Source organism: Brassica napus, chromosome C5 (assembly GCF_020379485.1).
Source record: "Brassica napus cultivar Da-Ae chromosome C5, Da-Ae, whole genome shotgun sequence".
NCBI classification, from domain to species: domain Eukaryota; kingdom Viridiplantae; phylum Streptophyta; class Magnoliopsida; order Brassicales; family Brassicaceae; genus Brassica; species Brassica napus.
The window spans coordinates 50,384,950-50,407,774 of NC_063448.1; the positions used below are offsets into that span (position 1 = coordinate 50,384,950).

Consider the following 22,825-nt stretch of genomic DNA (forward strand, 5'->3'; position numbering starts at 1 on the left):
ATCAAGATATTTTCCTAAATTTTCTTTTTGATGAAATCACATTATATATAGATAATATTTTTGTTTTGATTTTTATAATTGTTTTCTTAATTATACATGTTAATTGGAAATTTAAAAAAGGAAACTTCAAGAAAAGAGAGTTTTTTATTCATTAAAGGCATCTTAGTTTATGTTATTTCAATTATATTTTTTGTAATAATTTGAGAAATCGATTGATTTAAATAAAATAATTATTACTTGTAAAATATATATTATGTTGTTTAAGTTTATCTTTTAAAAGGAAAATTATTTCTTTACATTAAAATCAAGATTATTTTGTGAACTTTACTTTCTATGAATCACATTATATATAAGATCTATTTTCATTTATATTTTATAAATGTTCAATTAAATATAAAGAAGGACAAATAATTTAAAATTGAAATGTAAAAAGAAAAAGGAAACCTAATAAAATATTTTTTTTTAATAGTACTAATTAGATGTATTTGATTCATTAAGGGTACGGCTATAATTAACAGTTGTTATAATTAATGTGAGCGCGACATATACGAAACTGACTTTTCAAATAATATTAATGAGATTGCACATATGAAACTTTCAACAAACATTAAATTACATATAGTATTTTGATAAGTTACATGGAAGATTAATGAAAGAATGTGACTTTTGACTTTTACCCAATTTATTAAAAATGATTCCCACACACATGATAAACACATTATTCTCTGGTTTATAACCCATTACATTATTACAAATGATTCCACACATATGATAAACACATTATTCTCTGGTTTAAAAAGCAATTACATTATTACATAATTTGTTTGCAAGCTATAGAGTAATCCTTGCTTATTTTGGAATGATCATCTCTCTCATGTCCAAGAGCGAACCAGGCTGATCTATCTCACTACCCACCCTGAAACAAAGACAAAGGTCAAAAGAGATTCAGTGATGGAGAAACATGAGTTTTTGTTGTTATTGTCCAAGCTTCCATCAATCAATCAATAAGATCAGTATCTGGACTGGACTAACCAGAGATGTCCACTGGCTTGCGAGCTTCCGGCCCCTTGACATCAGGCATCAAGAACCACTTTGCAGTAGAGAACGCATGTTCCAAGGAACCTCTCACAACCTGCAAAAAAAAATGCAGAAATTCACTCGTGTTGACAAAGTTCTTGTTATGAGTAAGAGTTTTTCTTTGTTATGTAGTTACCTCCTCGCTCACAACGCTTCCACCCTCACCAGCATTACTCAGTGCTTTTTTCACGATGTCTGCTCCAATCTATAGTCAAAGGGAACAGTTGGAAAAATGCAGTCAAGAGATATACATATCTCTCAAAACTCACAAAGGTATGGCTTACCTTCTCTTCCTCGTTTTCAAGAGTATCCTTGATGGGATCAACCTTGTCCGCAAGGCCAAGGAAAGTGCAACCACCACCAACAACAGTACCTTCCTCAATCGCTCCCTGAAACCAAATGAGATCATAAGATTAAAACAGTTTATGAGAGTCGTCAGAATAACAAACTCCTCTGGTTTAAGAAAACTCACCTTTGTACCGTTGAGGGCTGCTTCAAATTTTAGCTTCTTTTCTCTGCGCTCTGTCTCAGTTTGTCCTCCAACCTTTAAACAAGATAGTTAGGATCACTAAACACATTCTTATGTTGTGTATCAATACTATTTACCTGAATTACAGCAACTCCACCAGAAAGCTTAGCAAGTCTCTCGTTCAATGTCTCCTTCTCATAGCCTTGCTCCGCTTGCTGCACAACCATGTACTTACTTATCAGCACAACATAAAGCAGACTACTTCTGTGGTTTGACTCAACATAGATACCTCAATAAGATTCTTAATCTCTGCAACACGCTTGTTCACTGCTTCATGTGTGGTTCCATCACCCACAATGGTTGTCATCTCCTTGGTGAGGACAACTTTATAAGAATTACCCAAAACCTCTTTCCCAGCTTTGTCCAGAGAAAGACCATCTTCCTCTCTTATCACAGTTGCTGCACTCACAAATAGATTTAAAAAAAAAACAGTGTAATGATGATTCCTAAACAGGATAGGTCACATTAATGATTGTTATACCTCCAGTTAGAATGGCAATATCGTCAAAGTATTTGCTCTTTAGCTCTCTAGAACCACCAGGAGCCTTGACTGCTGCGACGTTCCATAGTTCTCTAACCTTGTTAACAACAAGAGTCTCTAACGCTTCTTGTTCAAAGTCTTCTGCGATTATGATGATCGGGTCTCTACCTTTAATTGCATCCTCCAGAACACCATCAAGATCCTTTGCATTGGTAATCTTATGGTCAACAAGAAGCGGCTGCAGAAGTAGAAAACCTTTGTTAGCTAGGCTCATCACAATATCTTCGGTAAGTTCAGATCTAACCTTGAAGTGATCGTACTCCACACACATTCTCTCAGTCTCATGGTCCGTTATGAAGTATGGGGACATGTAACCAGGTTCAAATTGCATTCCTTCCACTACGTAAACCTTATTCTCAGCGGTTTTTCCCTCGTCAATGACCACCACACCGTTCTTGCCAACTTTGCTCATTGCTTCAGCAATCATACTTCCAGCTTCAGGGTCGTTGCGGCCAGCGTTACTGCCCTTAGACATTATATTTAGCTCATTAACCAAAGCCTTTTCTGTCTTCTCAATGCCTATAGAGATCAGTGCAGGGTTTGCACCAGCAGCCACCACCTGAAAAAAGAAATTAATAAGATTAATTATTAAACTGTTCATTTGAGATGAAGCTGGAAGAAGAATTACCTTGGCACACTCATCGATAAAACCTTGTGCAAGACCAACACCATGACCAGCTAAGTCACTGGTCTTTGAAGCTGCTTGCCTATCATGCTTCCAACCAATGTTCTCAACTGGCTCCTCAAAATCCTCCTCCTAACCAGAAGAAACCCCTAAGCTTAGGAAAGACACTATAAATGAAATGAATATATAAAACGTCACACCTCCGAAGTAACATTAACACCATGTGATCCATACTTTCTCTCAAAAGCATCCATACTCTCACTGAAAATCCAACACTAATTAGACAAAATCACTGGTGAACGATAGACAAATCAAAACATAATTTGAAAACATGCAGACATTAATTGAGCTCAACAGATGAAAGAAGGACGACACTCACAGTGACGGAGAAGCGGTGGTTGAGAGAGTTTACTAATTTTTCTTTGACGAAACGAAGATGGCACTTACTACTATGACTTCTCGTTCTTATAAAGGCGCGCAATGATTGGTCTTATTTTTGTTTTTTACGAAAAAAACAAAGGGAAATGATCACTTGTCCCTTGAAATTTCGAGCAAATCTTTGACGGTTGCATGTCTTGTAGCAAATCGTGACTGTTGCTTCCGGTCATTTATTTCTTGATATAATGGCGCAATAATGATCAATGACGGGTGGATATGTATTATTGGTTTGTAGCAAATCGTGAACAGTTGGATGGATTGTTGTTTGATTGAGAAGTTAGTCAAACAAGTAATAAAAGGAGAATATAAGATTTAAATAGAGTGTCTACGTAGACGAAAATAATTGACCAATGAGAAATTATATTTTTGCCATGTCACCACCTCTATTTGTTTTTACAAAATGATCATTTAACTTTTTACTTAAACAATTATAACCGAAAATATTTTATTAGTGAAATATATTATTTATATAAATATATTTAAATTTTTTTTTACATAATAGTTTGTAAAGAAATATTTAGTGTAAATAATATCATAATTTTATAAAATACTAAAATAAATTGGGCTGATTTTCAACTTTTACAAATAAAAAAAATATTATTTGTAAATTTAGAAAAGAATATATCAAAAATATTCTTTATCAGGAGAAAAAAATAGAAAAATACATCGAAGACAAATTCATCTCTATTATGAAATTTCTCTATTTTAGAGAAAAAAAAATAGAGGGATACTAGTTACATTGCCTTCGCGCAAGCGCGGGGTTGTAGACCGAGTTCTTGTTTCATCTCATTTGTTAGGGTTATTGTAACTGTGAATTTTGCGTTTTGAGTTGACCATTGTTTTTCAAGTTTTTTATTATATGGTTAGAGTTGTGATGATGAACTGTGTATGCATTGTTCTCCACTCATGAAGGACTAATCGTAATTGATATAGTTTGTGGTGTTGTTTGTTGTGTCATTGAGATTTATTGTTTGTTTGTTTTTTTAATTTGTTACTTGTACTGTTGAGATTACATAAATTATATTAAGGTTGTTGAGAGTACCTTTTGTTTGTGGATATTTTTTCTCCAGTTTAGTTGTGTAAGTTGTGTGTATTAAGTAAATTTTTTTTATTCTTATTATGTTGGTTATATGTTTTTTTTATTTTTAAACTTGTTGCTTTTACCGGACCTTTAAAACAAATATATGAAGACTTGTAGAAATAACTATAAAATGAGGACAATTAGTATTTGGACCTTAATAGGTTTTAAACGAATATATGTATTTCTCATAAGAAGACAATATCATTGGCATGTTGACATTGAACATGTAAGCTATTTTCATAAGACAAGAGGAGTGAGCAGGTGGAGATGTTGTTGCCGCCTTTGTGTCTGTTGGGATTGTCTCTTGTATCTCCTGGTGTGGTTGTGTTTGTTTCTCTTTTATTTGATGGGTAATATGCAAACAAAAATCATTGTTAGTTGTATTTATTAGATTTTGTAACTTACTCTGCCTTTTTGTTTAGGTAATTTCACTGATCTTGGTTGTCATCTTAGTCTTCTTCGTAAGCATCTGCGAAAGTAAGTTTGTAAATTGTTAAATAACTGGTCGTGTAGTTTGTATTTGTTTAGCTGGCTCAATGTATGTGTCGTTGAGTTTTAGTTGAGTTGATTGGTTTGGTATATATTTGTTTTGAATTTTATTTGTAAGAAGATTAGACAAAAAGAGAGGTGATCATTAATGATTCGTCTTTTTTTTGGGATTCTAGTTTTTGGTGATTTGATTGTTTGAGTTATTGTGGTTTCTTTTAAGTTTTAAAATAAAGATTTGTGTAAAATTAGATTGATAAGTAAGAGAGATAAATAGACGACCACAAATCTTGGGTATGAAATATTTTTGATTATTGATGTTAGCACAATATAGACAATAATATAAACATAATTATGTGTTGATTGTTTCTTACGGATCAATAAGGAGATGGATAACGACTCGAGTTGTTTCTTTGGTGAAGTCAGAGCCCTGGACATAACAGATTTTCCCAACCACATCTGCGAGATTAAATATCACTTATGATATCGAAACATAATATAAACCCAAATGCAATATGATAATATACCTGAGAGTTCTAGGTTTGTGCTCGCAATCACTTGGAGATTGTCGAACAATCTAATTGACTGGAGATTGGTCTCAGGAGCACCCGTGATGACTTCATCAATAATGGTTAGTGAGATGAAACAAATGAGGAATGGATGATCAGTTATCTTGTACATGCTTGAGCACCTAGCAACCTCAAAACGATCGACTTTCACAATGGAACCTGCTTTCAAAGATGACATGTAATGATTAGCACGTCCGACGGGAGTAAACCCATGAATCACAAAATCTACAAATAATATTATTCAACAAAGAATCAGGAGATCAATTAAAACAATTATGTTAAATAAGTGTGATAGATCGAAAATTAACTTACATTTTCATTAAGGAAGAGAACCGTGATTCCCACAAACTTCCTGTCTTTCTTGAAATTCAGGGAGGAAGCCAGAGGCTATGCTCTGACTACTACGACCAAGACAGAGAGACTCAAAGGTTGAGTGACAGACGTTGGGACGCTGGTTTGAGGAACTGGAGAGGCATAGAGAAACATTTTCTAGAAGATGGTTAAAGCTAAGAGGAATCAATGAGTTTTGTGGAGATGCAGATTGAGTTCATCAAAGATGAGAATCATATATATATAGGGTTTACAGAGGGGCTACAAATCAGGAACATTTATGATCAAGCGATTTAAGATGGGGACATGAAGAGTTCACCGGTGAAAAAATAGATTACAACCGGACACACGGCACAACTCTGTAACTCAAACTTGTTTGAGACAATGATGAAAAGAACTCAAACTCATGTTAAACGACAACAGTTTACAATATGGGAAAACTATAATTGTTGCAAACTTGAGATTTTTTCATTTAACGTGAATCTCATTTAAAAATGAAACTCATAATACACTTGTAGGTCCGTCCCTCTGAGGAAGCCGAAGAACCAATGGCTTCCGACCTTCAGAAATATATATTAGGTTTCGGCCATCAATGTACAAAGTATCATTTAGCTTAGTGGTATAAATGTTGGTGTTTATATCTCAATAACCCGTGTTCGAACCATGGCCTTGACACTTTTTCACACTTTTTAAAAATGGAGTCCACAAAACGCTGACGTGGCGCGCTAAGGAGTGAGAAAAAACTCAACTATTATAATATAGATTGTGTGGCCAATTAAATTATGTAAATTACTGTGTAATTGATTAAATTTGTACATTAAATGACAGTTTTCTAAAGTAATAACTTTTAAATATTACAGATTTTAGTTAAAACTGGATGATATAAGCCTCAGATAGAATGTCCACGTAGGCGAAAATAATCGACCAATGAAAAATTATATTTTTACCATGTCACCTGCTCTATTTGTTTTCACAAAATGATTATTTAACTTTTTACTTAAACAATTATAACTGAAAATATTTTTTTAGTGAAATATATTATTTATATAAATATAATTATATTTTTTTATTTACATAATAGTTTGTAAAAAAATATTTAGTGTAAATAATATCATAATTTTATAAAATACTAAAATAAATTGGGCTGGTTTTCAACTTTCACAAATAAAAAATATTATTTGTAAACTTAGAAAAGAATATATCAAGAATATTCTTTTTTATGAGAGAAAATAGAAAAATACATTGGAGACAAATTTTTCTCTATTATGAAATTCCTCTATTTTAGAGAAAAAATAGAGGAATACATTGGAGATGGTCTAAGGTATGGCCGACGTAAATGTTCGACGTTGAGATTTCAGCTTTTCTGATTCTTACTATTCTAATGTTTTAATATAATTTGAATATTCTCTTTGTTTTATAATATAATGGTTTACAAGTATTTTTTCACTATAAAAATTGTTTTTATATTTCAATGTAACTTTATATTTATTGGATATTGTGTGGCCAAATAAATTATGTAAATTATTGTGTAAATGATTAAATTTATATATTAAATGACAGTTTTCTAAAGTAATAACTTTTAAATATGAAAGATTTTAATTAAAATTGATTATATTTTGATACAGATAGAGTAATCCATAAACTAACTCTATATAGATATGAAGACAAAATTGTAAAGTTGTTTCACCTTGAATTTCTCTCGTTCTGTGCATTCTTAATTGGAAATTGATAATCAACATCTAATATTATGTTATTCTCAGTATATTAGAAATGGTCGAACCGTAAACCAATTAAGGATGATGTAAGGAAGACATAAAGATGTATTTCCAGTTAACACAAATATAGAATCAATTGACAACAACTTAATTATATCTAGCGTAGGGCAACAGAGAAGAGTTTTCACACCTTCTAATATTATAATATCTCACTATATTAGTGGCTAAATCAGTTTTCTCTAGCACAAATACTCGCTCCATTCTTGGAGTTTAAGGTTTTTTATCTGATGATATTAGTAGTTTAATCCCAAAAAAAGAAACGGTCGAACTGTACATTGTAATTGGAGAAAAAAAATAAATAAAAATCAACTGAAGACTTTTAAAGTATATGAAACAAAAATTGGAAATAGAAATTCTCTGCAATTAAAGAATAAGACAATAAAATTGTAAAAATACAAAATAAAACAAAAAATATACACAGAAAGAAAGATTTAGTAAAATAAAATCATAATATAATTTCCATAATTGATAGTGATCAGTTACACTAAAAATTCTAAATTTACAACATACACAGTTTTATTTACATCTTTAAACCTATTATCTAATTAAAATGATTCTAAAAAAGTGCCAGCATGAAGAGTTAGAAAATATACGATAAAATATAACACATAACGTTAAAAATACATTATCACTGATCACTAAAAAATCATGTTAGTAGTAATAAAAATGAAATGACAACACATTTATTAAAACCGTAGAACGGCACGCAACAAGGTGTTATTAAATATACAAAGTACAAATTAGATATGCTCAACACAAACACACATAAAAATGAGACATCATATTTGGATATATTTAAATTAATAATTTTAAATATATTATATTCTTCATAATTTTAAAATTACTTTAAAAAACTAAATTATTAAAAAATTAATATACAAATAAAACTAAAGCAATATTTTGTAACGTCAAAATAATAAATGAATAAAAATATATTATGTTAATAAAATAGATTTTAGATTTTAAAGAATCCTAATTTATGTAATATTACAAAATTTAAAATTTGTTTATTACAATTAATATTTCACCATTAGATATATTAAAATAATATTCTAGATCGATATTCAATTGTCAGTTTTCAACTATTACGCGTAAAAAAATATTATTAAGTACGCTTTTGTTTTTGAAAATGGGGTTTTATATTTTAAGTAGGTTATTAGAGTACTTTTTTCGTGAATTTATTCGAGATGAGATTCCGATCTTTTAAACTAAGATAATTTATGTTCTATACATAATTATATTTTTTTTACATAACTCTAAAATTTCGGACTTGATTCTTCGTATTTTATTAGTTAATTGTGTCACATATAATAGAAATACTTACTTCAAACTAAAAATATATAAAAAATCAAATTTAAAAATTAGTTATATATAATTTAATGTACAAAAATTCACATAGAAATAAAATGATAAATATAGCAAATTTAAATATATTATCTGCGCGTAGCGCGGAGAAAGAATCTAGTCTATACTAATAAAAGAGACCTTGAACTTCATAAAACATCCATATCTGCGAAAAATACTTCTTCCGATAGATAATATGTAGCATTGTTATTAAAAATAAAATAAAATAATAAGTAAATATACAATATGAAAAATAATAATAAGTAAATATACAATATAAAAAATAGAAATATTACATTAAACAATAATATATAAATATACAATAAGAAAAAATAAATAATAAGTAAATATACAATCTAAGAAACAAAAATATTACATTAAAAATCTATCATAATATTATCATTCGGTATAAAAGCAAGAAAATTAGAATTAGTAAATATACAATTACACAATATAAGAAATATAAATATTATATTAAACATTTATTGTTATATTAGAATAAGTAAATATAAAGTATAAAAAAATAAGTAAATTTAGTATATAAAAAATAAAAATATTACATTAAAAATATATCGTAATATTATCATTTATATAAAAGCAAAAAAATTATCAAAAATACTTATTACTGTATATAAAAGGGATATGATACACTTTGAAAAATGTAAGAACTAGGTCAAAAACTATAAGCACACATGGATTTGGGATATCTTTGTTAAGTTATACTGTAATATTTTTTTGTACAGAAAAGGAGATAGAATAAATATTAACTGACCAAAAATATAAAATAAAGATAGAAAACTTATGCAGTGAAAAAAAAAATTGTTTTCAAGCTTTGTTGCAACTACTGAATATCTAGCCAAAATCTATGCAGAATCTCACTACGGGATTATGATAAATGTTTGGATCAGCAATGTCCTTTCCAGCCTTCTATGGATCACACATTATCTTGCAAGGTGTGTAACATTTGGCTGGAGTCGCTTTTTCTGATCCTCTCATGCATTGATTTATGATACAATTTTTCATACATGCCTTCATCTTGATAGAATCAGATACTTGTGCTGAAAAAAGAATTCTAAGTAAATTTACAATAATGAAAGCACGGAAAATTTTCTTTGACGCTTGAACTGCCATAATGTAAGTACTATCACAACACAAAATTTGAATTGTATCATTTTTTTGTCTGTTTATTGTAGTGTGAAACGAGAGATTTTGTGAGAATATGGATTGGTCAAGATGATTCTTATAGTAGAAGTAGTTTTACCTGTTTGGGGAATTTAATTTGTTAGAAAGTCACATTGTTAATTTCTTAATTAAGTAAATATATCAATTGATTTTTGTTAACTTAGGTGTATTATATGTTTAGTCATCAAAACAACTATCTTCTATTCATTAAAGTAACTAATTTTTCATATTGTCAATGTCAATCTTAGCTTACACCAGATATTGAATTCCCCTTTTGTTTTTACAATTTGTAGATACATCTTGTTTTGAGAATCTATTTTAAACACATAATACTAAATTTTTACTTCGCACTGCACGTAAGTTTATATTAATAATTTAGTTTAATATTAGTAATAAAATTAAAATTTACTAAAATATAGTGCAATTGCATGACTTATATTTTTATGAAAATATCTAAAATATTTCGTGTCATTGTTTACTACTTATGGCTTATTCTTTATATCGAGTCACCTCATTCTTTGATTTTCCACGAATTTACCAAAAAAAAAGTGACAGGGAGGAGTAAGCCTCTTGTGTAAAACACATACTATTCTTAAAAAAAAGTTTATATGTGAGTTTCAAATTATTTTTTATCAATAAAAAATAACGAATTTATTTTGATATTAAAAACAAAATTTTTAATCTATTAGTTACTTATGTTTTGACACAAATTCTTTTAGTCAGTTACATTACAACTTTCATAAAAAATAATCAAATATGGTATACTAAAACAAACATAATATGAGTGTAATATACAAAAAGGTCATTTAAGCAAATTACATGATGAATTCTCTTAGATTTTTAATATGGTTCACAAATAAAGTTATAGATTTTATGAAATTAAAATGATCTCAAATGAGTTAACGAGTTATAGAAAATAAAGATATTTAGAGAAGAATATTTATGATATAGATAAAATAAAAATATAAAGAGGTATGTAGAGGTATGTCTATATGTTAGTCAACATTTCTAATATTATATATAAATAACACCTAAAACTAATTAGTTTAAAAGATAGCATAAAAGAATGTAAACAAATAATGAATATGCATTTATCAGTATGACACTATACTATATAAATATGTTTATTAACAAACTAAGAACAATAAAATTTTAAAACTTCTAATATTTAGAAAAGTAATCACGAGATACAATTATATTTAGTTAATTAAAAAGATATATTAGAAATCTTGACTCAATTACTCAGATCTATATATAGTATATCTGTTTTGAATTTTCTATCATAATTATTATATCTTGTTTAATTTTCTTACTTTAGTAATGCACTAGAGATTTTCCCGGGGCTACGCCCGGGTTTCAGACAAATATATTTACATTTAATATATAAAATACATATACATTATGAATTTATAAAAATATTAAACTAAAATTGTTGTTCTTTAATATATAAAATACAAATACAAACTGTCCATTGAATTTTAAATGATTGAAAATTAAACTAAAATTGTTGTTCTTTTAATATCAAAAATATATATGGAACAATGAAGGTGAAAATGAATAAAATGTTAACAAAACTGTAGTTATAATTCAAATTCTCATTTATCTATTTATCTGGCGTATTGGGATTCTCATGAAAATATGTTATTAATCACTACTAATCCAAACGTACGCACACACACCTCATAGTTTCAATAAAACAATTCAATACGTAGTCACTCTTTTTTTTTTAAACAACACATAGTCACTCTTTATACATTTCTCTCTCTTTTCTAATGGATCACAACGTTGTTTTAATATGTGAATCACTTTGTAAGAAGAGATTAGTAAGTTAAAATATGAATGGGAAATAGAAAGTGTTCGTTACAATTAAAAAACACACTAATAACTTATATTTTAATAAGGGTTTTGAGTGACACAACAAAACTACTCGAGTATGAGTAGCTTAATTTTTTTTTAACTTAAATATTTTTCGATCTGTCATATTAGAAGATCTAAAGATTCTATGTTTGCTGACAAAAAAAAAAAAAAAGATTCTATGTTTACACTTTGTTTGTTGCCTACTTACTAATAAAGGTTCTTTGCCTTCGAGAGATGAATATATGATCATTAAGCTACAAATAACAAAAGAAAGACTATTCTCTAGCCAAGTAGCATGCCACAAAATTAAGGCGAACTTCCTCTCTTGCCCAAAAAGGGATATTTGTTTTCTTGTATTGTGATGTGTGGTTTATTTCCTTTTTCGTGCCGACATTGTTTTGGCTTTCAACATTGGTTTACTACTTTGGCTTTCAACATTGGTTTACTACTTTGGCTTTCATTAGTCTTCAATGCCATTAAGAACTCACACCACTATCTGTAATTAAATGTATCATTACTGTAACATTCGTTTAACCTTGTATAGAGATGGTCACACAGATATGTCAAAACACATGGCAACTTTTATGGCAGTGGGAAAGCCAATACAATTTCTTCCTACAATATGTAAAGGTAACTCTTTATCACTGTATTTACTCATATTTCCATAATTGAGCTGATTTCTTAATTGATGTGTGAACATTAGTCTATGCCTCATGATCACAATTATGAACAACCAAAATGTCGCCAAGGACCACAATCCGTAAGTGTTAACTATACTTGTAATTTACAGGAGGACAGAAAAGTTGCTGATCAGCCTATAATATCAATGATAAAGAGATTTTTCTCAAAATTCTTTTAAGAATATCTTGAACATCCCTAAGGACGATTGGTTTAGCCTTCTATATCTTATTCCTCTGTATTTACGTTCTGTTTTTACTGACTCAACTGATAAGGTTCTTTGGCTTCAAGAGCGCTGTCTTTCAGCTTCAAAGAGTAAAATCTCCAGAAACTATTTGCTACCCAAAAGCATACAATGATACAATGTTTAAGGCGATGTACCTCTCTCTGCTTTCTCTTACCTCAAACTGGATAAGCCAGTCCTCTGGCTTGATCAGCAGGTTGAGCCTGCCAACTATTTCTGTTTTGTATCTTGTCACCATCCAAAAGCAGAATCTAAGACGCAACATTATCAAAGCTATTTAAACACACATAAAATAAATAGAACACAAACATACTGCCAAACGCAAACTCAAACACACAGAAAACAACTCAAGCCACACATAACTACATCAAAAATCTAACACAAACAGCAAAACCAATTACTATTGTAAAAAAACTTCACATTCCACGAACTTGAACACTCCCTTACCTATTGAAAGAGCTATCATTGTTTCCATTGATAAGAATCCGGTTATAGAGAAGGCCTTGTTAAAACTAACGCATACTATTGAAGTTTTGATAAATAGTCTGCGGCTGTGGCTGCTATCAACATACATTTCATCTATTGCTCTTGTCCCTGTAAAATCGTTTACATACAGAAGTTATACACAAAGAAATTCTAAAACAGGACACTAAGAGAATTTTAAAATGGACAGTGATAAAACCTAATAGCTCACCAGATTAGCTCCAGCATGGCCTTGCATGACTCTACTCCGATGATAACGCGAAGCCAATAGCTGAACCTACCTCCTAAATACTAAACCTTAAACAATAACCACTACACCCTAAACCCAAATGTTATAATATTTTGATTAAGTGTATTTAAAAAAAAATAGTATTCAACTTAGTTATTTCAAGGAATTTCTCAAAAAGTAATCAATTATATTTACAACACATAATGCTGTCAAAAATTCAAAATAATTGAAAGTAAGTTTATATATAACTTAATATAAGAAAGTATAAAAATTCAGACATAAACATAAAACTAACAATTGTCACAAAACATTTACAGAGAACACGATTCTTTATAAATAAAATCATTTACAAAATAGTTTTAAATTACATACGTACATATTTAAAGTTACATATGAATTTACTTTGAATTTGTCTGCCTAAAACACTACCCAATATAAGATATGTAATCATAAAAAAGGCTAAACACAAATATAGGATTTTAAATTGATTTTTGTACTTTTCATTTATAGCCTTCAAATCATTGATATACAATATTACATATTACCAAAATCATATGTAATTTATATTTGATAAATTATTTTGTTAAAACATATACAATTTTAAATTTAGGTATGGCATTTTAATATTCACTTTTTAAACCTAAACCAAAAAATCATGTTTGACTAAAAATTTAATGATTAAAATGACGTCTTTGTAATTTGAGATTTTTGGCATATTTTAAAAAAAAATATTTTTGATGTTTTTCCTTTAATAATTGTTTACCATTTCTACCAATCTTTCTCCGACATAAATTAAGTTTTTAAAGTGATAATCTTCTTAATGCATTTTATTTATGTTATTATGATAAAATAGTAAATTATTGTACCGAGATGGATTTATAAATTGATATTACAACTTAGTATTTATTGGTTATTATTAGTAGATGTCTTTGTTAAAGTTTTCATTCAAATACTTTAACATTTGATATCATATTGGAATTATGTTGTTTTTGATTAATCAAGCATATGTACTTTTTAGAACTATTTAGATTTGCTGTTCATTGCTAAAAAAAAAAGCTATAAGAATATTTTGCCTAAATAATTTAAAGCAGAGATTAAGACCCACACCCCAAACCAAAATCCACTACCCCTAAAATACATCACACTCATCTATATAAACAAAGCAGACATATGCTTTTTGAATGAAAATCACGTATCATGTCTAAAGTATTGTATAACTGGTTTAAATTATTATATATTAATCTTCATATATCTTAAAATACTTACAAGACTCTAATAATTAGTTAGTAAAACTTTTTATTTAAATATGTACAAAACATTAAATAACATAATATGTATATGTAGGTGTTATTATTATTATTTTTTGGAAAAAATATATGTATATGTAGGTGTTAGATATGTATGAGCCACTGGTCTCCTTTTTTTTTTTTTTGTGCAAACCGCAAATTGATTAAACTAAAATTGGTTCAGAGCATACAATGCCTGTTTGGCTACAGAGTCTGCCCTATCATTGGCAGCTCTAGGGATAAACATAAATTCAATGAAACTGAAAGCATTAGAGAGCGAGAAGATATCATGGAGAATTCCGTAGATCTCCAAAACAAAAGAGTTGCTCCTGATCATCTTGATTAAAGATTGAGAGTCTGAGTGTATCACGGCGGATCCGATTCCATGGTTGAGGGCGAAGATTGTGGCTTGTCGAAGAGCCAAAGCTTCCGCCATTAGGGGCGATGAGACAAATGTCTCGGTCGCTGAATGTTGGGATGGTGTGATCGGATCATCAATAATCCAACCAAAACCTGCACAGTAATAACGCAGTAAAACAGTCTAACGGTAATGTTATTTTGCATCCGTGTATATATACTTTCTGTTCCCACTTTTGTTAATGTTGACAAAGAATTTTTAATTCCTTTGCTTAGGAAATTATTCAGGAAAAAATCAAACATTGTGTAATAATTTAATGATGACATGTTTTTGGTATGAATGACTTTTGGTATGGAATATATGTGTTGCTCATAAAAAACAACTAAAAATATTTGTGTTTATGCTTTCTTTAGTGTGAACCTTTTGTCTACAATTTAACAATTTAAATTACTTTTCAATTCAATTTAAATTTGAATTGCTTTAATATATTACTGTAACAAATATTTATTTTGTTAAATTTTTATTTTTTTGTATATTTCCCTGGTTTTTAAAATGATCTAACGCCACAATATTCTCTTTGTGAGATAAACAAAAGTATTTAATTTGCATTATTTTCTTATTGAACTGTTAATTGATGTTAGTTTGTTATAATATGCAATTTCTAATTTAATTAAAAACGTGAATACTACGCAAAAACACAAACATTATTTCGGTACTGGCATAGATATTTTCAACATTAACACTAATCCTTATCTCCTTCACTAATATTACTTTCTATTTCTCCTCTTTCTCTACTTAGATAAAATAAATAAATCAAAATCAGTTGTTCATTCTACGTTGCAAATCATGTAATTTTTTCTTTTGACCATCACGTGCAGTTCAAACTAAAAAGAATAAGTCTTCCGTAACATGCTTTATATTCAAAAATTTTGTTTGTTCCTGATCACACAAACAAAAACCAATTTATATATTCTTCATCATTGGAGAAACATATTTAGTTTACATAGGAGCAAAGATGTTTCCTATAAGAATATAAAGTACTTGGTCGTGGCTTTTGCTTCCTCAGAGATTACTCTTGTTCTTGTTGCCAACTTAGAAGCCACAACCTGCATGTCAACAGAAATATCAGAAATGGTTGCAGATTTGCTGATAGTTATGGGGGTTCTATAAGAAAAACTAAGATGGGGTTACCAGCAGGAGCTTCGCAAGAACACAATCAAACATCAGAATGTCTTCCCATGGAAGAAGTATGCGCTAAGTAATCACCTCCCGAGTCTATCCACAGCCCAAAGCAGTATGGCCAAACTGAAACCAAGTACAGTCTTGAAGAACTTGTTTGCGCAAAAGGGTACACGCCTTGAAGAAAAGCTACAAATCACAGTGAAAAGAGCAGTGCTTCCAGTTCCAGCGGCCATGATAGAAATCTGTGTAAAAAGCTCTGGGATCTCTCAACATGATCTCTGAATAGAGAGCATTGCTGTTCGTTTGAGTTTGTAAGTGAATTCTCAATCTGTATGCGGGTAGCCAAGACAGCGTCTTAATGATGGTTTGTTGAAACAATTCACACATGAAAATGGATCTATGCAATAAACTCAGCAACAAACCTTCACACTAACTACAGCGGTTAAAGAGACTCGTAAACAGTCAAATTCAAGCCAGTTTGAATTTCTTAAACATGCAAAGACTAAAGAGGAGCAAGGTGTACACAACTTACAGATTCAAATGCGGCTTTTTGCAGGAGCAGGGTGTTCAGAGTTTCACCTACGTATTTAAGAAAAAAACCTACACAGAAAGCTCTTGTATAACTTTTCTCAGGTAAATTTTTGCTTCTTCTCCTAAAGGCTGTTTGGATTCAACTCTTTGAACAACAAAATAATACCTCCCATCCAAGTTAAAGATAAAAGAATACAGAATCTTACCCCAGTTTCAGCTGCCATAGGCTTTCCAGGACACGAACTTCAGATTCCAGCTCAAACAATTTTTTTTGTTAATAATCATCTGGATGCCTGGAAAAATTGACTTGATCACAGCTGTTTTTTTTTTTAAAAAAAGGAAGATAACTGTTGCAGCTATGTCCAAACCGCAGCTGCGAAACCTGTGAGTAGTGGCAAGAAATGTAAATTCGAATAGTTTCTTTGTGACATTGGAGCGATGAAACAACAAATTTACAAACCACTAAGAATGGGAGAAAAATAGTGATGCGGTATATTTCGAGTTGTGCGTAGCCATTTCTGCGAAGAAGATTAAGAAATAATCAAGAAATCAAGAAGTGGTGACCTAGATCGATTTGGATCAATAGAAGAAGAAGTAAAGAATCTGATACCTGCTTGCCTGTAAGGAGAAGCTCCAAGCCAATAAGCAAACCACCTTTAGTTGTGCTTATCGTCTCCCAGAAACGGATTAACCGGAAGCCTAGTTCTGATTCCACTGTACCCGCGGAGATGTTGGTGAAATACACAGCGACATAAGACTTTCCGAAGGACTTAGCAGATCTCATGGACATAGCTTGATCTCCGACTGAAGAAATCGTAGATTACGGTATATAATAAGAATCGAGAAATAGATCATACAGGAGGAAAACAAAAGGAGGTGAAAGGATACATCTTGTAAGAAGGTGTAAAAAGCAGAATCAATGATTTTAGAGTGGATAGTTACTGCAACGTAACGGAGATTTGGAGAGAATGGAACAATGGTTACGGAGAGGAATCGTAAGAGACTATTGACAGAAAAAGGAAAGCGTGGGTTTTGTCGGAAAGTGTAACATGATTCTCAAATGGGCCACAACCAAATTTTAGAAGGCCAAAACATTTGGCCCATGTCGATAAAGAGAATGTAACGTGGCAAAATAGAGGCATCTAATTGGTTAATTTTTTTGCCGACATGGACCCCCTCAGAAAGTTTTATATCTTGCTTTTAGTATAGTTTTGATATAGTAGTTTTGATAATTAAATGGAAGATTAATGAAAGAATATGACTTTTGACTTTTACCCAATTATTACTCTATATTCAATGTATTTCAAGCAGTTTTAAGGCAAATATATTATAGATTTGAACATATTAAAGATTTGTATCGATTTAAAAGATTACCAAAGTGTGAAACTTGGTGGTAATTACCAAAAAAAACGTCAAGTCCAAGGGGTCTTTATAAACAAAAGAGGTAATATCTTAAAGTGGAAGAAATAAAAAAAAAGAAAAGAAGATAATCGTGCGTGGGGATGGGATCTATTTGAATCAGTGGAAGGCAAAGAAACAAAACCCTTTTTTCTTGCCTCTTCCCCGAAGAAAAACCCTTCCCTTCTCTCCTTTGCCTCTTGGCGGCTGCGGCCAACTTCTCCTCCTTCTAATCTCTTAAACCCTAGATTCGATCCCCTGATTCTGTTTAGGGTTTCTATCTTCTCTTTTGGCCGCATCCCCCCCTTATCCGAGAAGGATCTATCAATCAAACCTTTTGTTTCTCGAATCTGATTATCATGGCTACCGTTGCTGATCGTATCCTTTCTCTACGTTTCTCTCGATCTGTTGTTTTCTCTTGTTTATCGTTATTGGATCTTCGATTCTAGCTTCGTTCTCTGTTTAAATTGATGTGATTCGATTTTCGATTTAAGTAGATTTAGATTTGGGGTTTTGTTAGCATCACTGTGGGAGTTTGATTGATGTGAATCGATTATCTTATGTGGCTGGTTAATTAAACGAATTGATTGATTTTCGAAAAGATGCTTCCTTTTACACTGTTCTAATGGTTGATTCATATGAAAGGTGTCTTTGTTTCCTTGACTCGCCTTGATGTTTCTAGAATCTGCTGATATGTTGCAGAACCTCACTTTGGACTCACAAACCAAAGCTTCCGAGATCCCTGAGCCTAACAAGAAGGTGTGAAGAAGCTTTATTGTTTGGTTTTATTATTATTATTCTCCACCTTTACAGTTTCATTTTTCTTTTTCTTTTTAACAAGCCTTGTTCTTTGTGCAGACTGCTGTTTACCAGTATGGAGGTGTGGATTCACATGGTCAAGTTCCTACCTATGACCGTTCTTTGACTCCATTGCTTCCCACTGATGCCGTTGACCCTTCTGTTTGCTATGTTCCCAATGCGTACCCGCACTTTTATTATGGAGGTACCTTTGTTCTCAACTCCTACGATCTAGTAACATTACTTTTCACAAGTTTTTTTACCCATGTTTAACAAGTTTTATCTTTTTATTAACTTTCAGGATATGGAAATGGAGACTGGAGCGAATACACTGGTTACCAGAATCCTGAAGGTGTTGACATGAGCTCTGTAAGTGTGTGCTTACTAGGTCCATTGTGTCTTTTCATCTTCTTCGCATCTGCTCTGCTTAACAGCTTTGAATGGCTCTTTCCAGGGAATTTATGGAGAGAATGGCTCTATTGTGTATCCTCAGAGTTATGGGTATGCAGCTTATCCTTACTCGCCAGCGACAAGCCCTGGTCCACAGGTTGGCGGAGATGGGCAGTTGTATGCTGCTCAGCAGCAGTACCAGTATCCTGCCTTTTTCCCCACTGGAGCTTTTGCTACCCCTACCCAGGGAGATCTCTCTGCAAACAAAGCTGGTGGTGTGAAGACAGCGGAAACCAAGAATGTTGCATCTGCTGCTGGTAAAGGAAGCAACGGAACAGTTACAGGGAAACCAAATAACCAGACTACACATAACACCGCAAGCAATTTGTATGGAACTGGTGCTCCGGGAGGAGGTTTTGCTGGTGGATATGGTTATGATGGGTTTTATGCTCCTGTGCCATGTTACGACGGCTCTAAGTATTCAGATGTGCAGAGATCTGGTAGTGGAGTTGCATCCTCCTATTCTAAGTCGACCACTGTACCATCATCGAGGAATCAAAATTACCGCTCAAATTCCCATTACACGGTATGACATTTTTCTATATATTCTATTGACGAACACCATGGTTTGTTTTATTGGCGTAAAATATGGTCTTAATTAATGTTTTCTTTTGCACCAGCCTGCCTCAATGACAGGCTACGGTACAGGTCAGGGATACTACAACAGGGTGTATCAGAACAAGGTATATGGTAGCTATGGAAGCTCAGGGAGATCTGGTACGGTTTATGGTTCTTCTGGGTATGATTCAAGAACAAATGGAAGAGGATGGGTGAGCACAACAGACAACAGATACAGAAACTGGGGAAGGGGTAACAATTCCTTCTATGGAAATGAGAACAACGCAGATGGGTTGAATGAACTTAACAGGGGACCTAGAGCGAAGGGCGCAAAGAACCAGAAGGAAAATTCAGAAGATAGCTTAGAGGTGAAGGAGCAGACTGGCGAGTCAAATGTAGTTGAGGCTGTGGAGACAGAGAACACTTGCATTGTTCCTGACAGGGAACAGTACAACAAAGAAGATTTCCCAGTGGATTATGAGAATGCTATGTTCTTCGTCATCAAGTCCTACAGTGAAGATGATGTGCACAAGAGCATCAAATATAATGTTTGGGCCAGCACACCAAACGGAAACAAGAAACTTGCTGCAGCGTACCAGGAAGCTCAGCAGAAACCTGGCGGCTGTCCTATCTTTCTCTTTTTCTCGGTATGTTCTATAATCCTGGAATCAATCATGCAGTTCTTTTCTACTTTGTTTGAAGATATGGAGCTAATTAATATTCATCTCTTGTTTTTCTCTTCCAGGTCAATGCAAGTGGACAATTTGTTGGGCTTGCTGAAATGACAGGGCCAGTTGATTTCAACACAAATGTGGAGTACTGGCAGCAAGACAAGTGGACGGGCTCTTTCCCTCTTAAGTGGCATATTGTGAAGGACGTTCCAAACAGCTTGCTGAAGCACATTACCCTTGAGAACAATGAGAACAAGCCCGTCACCAACAGTAGAGACACACAAGAGGTAACAGATCTTTGAAGCTTTTACATCTCTTTTAAGTTTTGTCCTCTATTTTGTTTTCGTGTGTTGAAGTTTCTTTTGTGGGATCATGTTACAGGTCAAGTTGGAGCAAGGTTTGAAGATAGTGAAAATTTTCAAGGAGCATACAAGCAAGACTTGCATTTTGGATGACTTTTCCTTCTATGAGGTTAGGCAAAAGACTATCTTGGAGAAGAAGGCTAAGCAACAGCAAACCCAGAAACATGTAAGAACATACATGATAACAGTTCTAGAACTCTTTCGTAGTCATAGTGTACAACTCGAGTGTTCATCTAACATCTAAATGAACTTTATTTAACAGGTAAGTGAGGAGAAGACTACAACAGATGAGAAAAAGGACTCCGCAACTGCTGATTCGGCTAATAAGGAATCTCCTCCAGCTACCAGTGATGCCAAGGCTGATGAGAATGGGTCTGTTGCAAAACCAGTCGGTGTGGTGGCAAATGGTTGCTAGATTAGGCGATGTAGCTCACGGCTTGTGCATTAAACGCAACAAGAGAGAAGAAGATATGAACAGTCCCGTTTACAGTTTCTCTGGAGAAGTGCCGTGAGCTTTGAAGCATGGAAGGAAGAGCCTTAGTACCTGAGACCGAGATTCTGTTTCTATGCCCTTAGAAGTTAAATGTCCCAGTTTTATTGTTTCTTCAATCTTTTCGTGTTCTCTTTTTACCTTGTCTTTACAGTTTTTTCTTTTCTTTTTTCATGTTCTGTTGTTCCTCCTGCCTTGTAAAATGCTTATAGGACCTACTAAATTGTGGGAAAAGTAAGAGAAAGAAGATATAATAGCAGGGTGGGAGTTGTTTCCATTTCTGTTGGATTGATAGGCAGATTTTTGTTTATTTTCCCCCTTTTTCTATTCTCCTGTTTCTTGTTTGGGTTCAGACATGACTCTATTTGATATCTGTTAGCATCTGAGGTTCTGTCTTCGTAGTTTCTTGCTTCTTTCACTGTCCAAAGTTACTTGTGAACCATAACTAGTTTCAGTATAAGATGTCTACCCTAAGAAGATTAATGATGTAGATCTCTCGGGTTGCAAACAAGTTAATGACAAGATTCAAGAAACTTAATTTAATTAGTGATCTCTCGGTATGACATGTCTGATTAAAAAAACTAGTTTGATCTGACGGGCCGACGTATATTATACCAGTACATTGTTTGTTTCTGCCATAGCATCAATTTTAAGTTAACCTGTAGTCCTTTGTGACAAAAAAAGAAGTTAACCTGTAGTTAGATATTGATCCTTTGGGTTGTTTCTTGAAATGCTTTTCTATCTGTGTAAATGGCGTCTTTTCTGGGTTACATTGGAAAATGGAATGATGTCCGAATTGGATGATGCGCTGCATGAATAACCGAAGCTATTAGAATAAACTTGATAATCCTTTTTTTTTGCCCCTTTCTCTTTAAATACTCTATTGGTTCTCTCACACAGTAATTGTTTAAATAACCAGCGAGAATTAGGGATGTTAATATGGCTCAACGGTTAGCCCTAACCCTGCAAACCCATTTATAACCCTAACCCTCATTTTTTAAACAGGATTGACCCTAATAGGACCAGGGTTTAAATTCTAACCCTTTTATTTTGATTCACACAACTATTATACAATATTTAATAATGTTTTTCACCAAAAAAAACTTAAAGTCGAGTTTTCTCGCCAAACTAAACAACAAAATTTTCCGCCAAAACCTCAAAATCGAATTTTCCCGTGAAAACGTAAAATTAAGTTTTTCTGGAAAACCCGTAAAACTCAATTTCACGGTTTTGGCGGGAAAACTCGATTTGCCGGTTTTGGAGGAAAAACTCG

General features: G+C 32.1%; 2 protein-coding genes and 1 long non-coding RNA gene across 5 annotated transcripts; 1 reads left to right on the forward strand and 2 right to left on the reverse strand.

Annotated features, from left to right (window-relative positions):
• Window positions 1-575: 575 nt before the first annotated feature.
• On the reverse strand, window positions 576-3,321 carry LOC106444543 (chaperonin 60 subunit beta 2, chloroplastic). Of its 2 annotated transcripts, none has more exons than XM_013886001.3 (12): window positions 3,152-3,321; window positions 2,973-3,033; window positions 2,776-2,904; window positions 2,392-2,706; window positions 2,088-2,325; window positions 1,836-2,005; window positions 1,684-1,761; window positions 1,550-1,621; window positions 1,362-1,466; window positions 1,214-1,282; window positions 1,033-1,132; window positions 576-916 (listed from the first exon to the last, which is right to left on the reverse strand). In XM_013886001.3, exons 2-12 carry the CDS (start codon window positions 3,024-3,026, stop codon window positions 900-902), a joined length of 1,347 nt encoding a protein of 448 aa, XP_013741455.1. In that variant the 5' UTR covers window positions 3,027-3,033; window positions 3,152-3,321; the 3' UTR covers window positions 576-899. The 2 variants fall into 2 exon arrangements, with proteins under 2 accessions (XP_013741455.1, XP_022558686.1); XM_022702965.2 differs by having other exon boundaries at window positions 2,973-3,047; window positions 3,152-3,213.
• A 12,691-nt stretch (window positions 3,322-16,012) lies between these two features.
• LOC111198073 lies at window positions 16,013-18,002 on the reverse strand. 2 transcript variants are annotated; one of them, XR_002658467.2, is made up of 6 exons: window positions 17,714-18,002; window positions 17,436-17,629; window positions 17,286-17,343; window positions 16,827-17,207; window positions 16,304-16,622; window positions 16,013-16,218 (listed from the first exon to the last, which is right to left on the reverse strand). It is a non-coding gene; the product is annotated as an uncharacterized LOC111198073 (long non-coding RNA). The 2 variants fall into 2 exon arrangements; XR_001287730.3 differs by having other exon boundaries at window positions 17,436-17,995.
• Window positions 18,003-18,322: 320 nt separating this feature from the next.
• Window positions 18,323-21,844, forward strand: LOC106440596 (YTH domain-containing protein ECT2). Its single transcript, XM_013882306.3, has 9 exons — window positions 18,323-18,601; window positions 18,906-18,982; window positions 19,082-19,226; window positions 19,323-19,390; window positions 19,476-19,997; window positions 20,092-20,676; window positions 20,775-20,987; window positions 21,082-21,228; window positions 21,325-21,844. The coding sequence occupies exons 1-9, from the start codon at window positions 18,583-18,585 to the stop codon at window positions 21,475-21,477; spliced, it is 1,929 nt and encodes a 642-aa protein (XP_013737760.1). The 5' UTR covers window positions 18,323-18,582; the 3' UTR covers window positions 21,478-21,844.
• Window positions 21,845-22,825: the final 981 nt, after the last annotated feature.

Coding starts and splice junctions, on each gene's coding strand:
- LOC106440596 (XM_013882306.3), top strand. Junction 19,998..20,091: donor GCTCAAATTCCCATTACACG/GTATGACATTTT, acceptor CTTTTGCACCAG/CCTGCCTCAATGACAGGCTA. Junction 21,229..21,324: donor AACAGCAAACCCAGAAACAT/GTAAGAACATAC, acceptor TTTATTTAACAG/GTAAGTGAGGAGAAGACTAC.
- LOC106444543 (XM_013886001.3), bottom strand. CDS start 3,026: ATGGATGCTTTTGAGAGAAAGTATGGATCACATGGTGTTAATGTTACT. Junction 1,762..1,835: donor AGATTAAGAATCTTATTGAG/GTATCTATGTTG, acceptor ATGGTTGTGCAG/CAAGCGGAGCAAGGCTATGA. Junction 1,283..1,361: donor TTGAAAACGAGGAAGAGAAG/GTAAGCCATACC, acceptor CTTTGACTATAG/ATTGGAGCAGACATCGTGAA.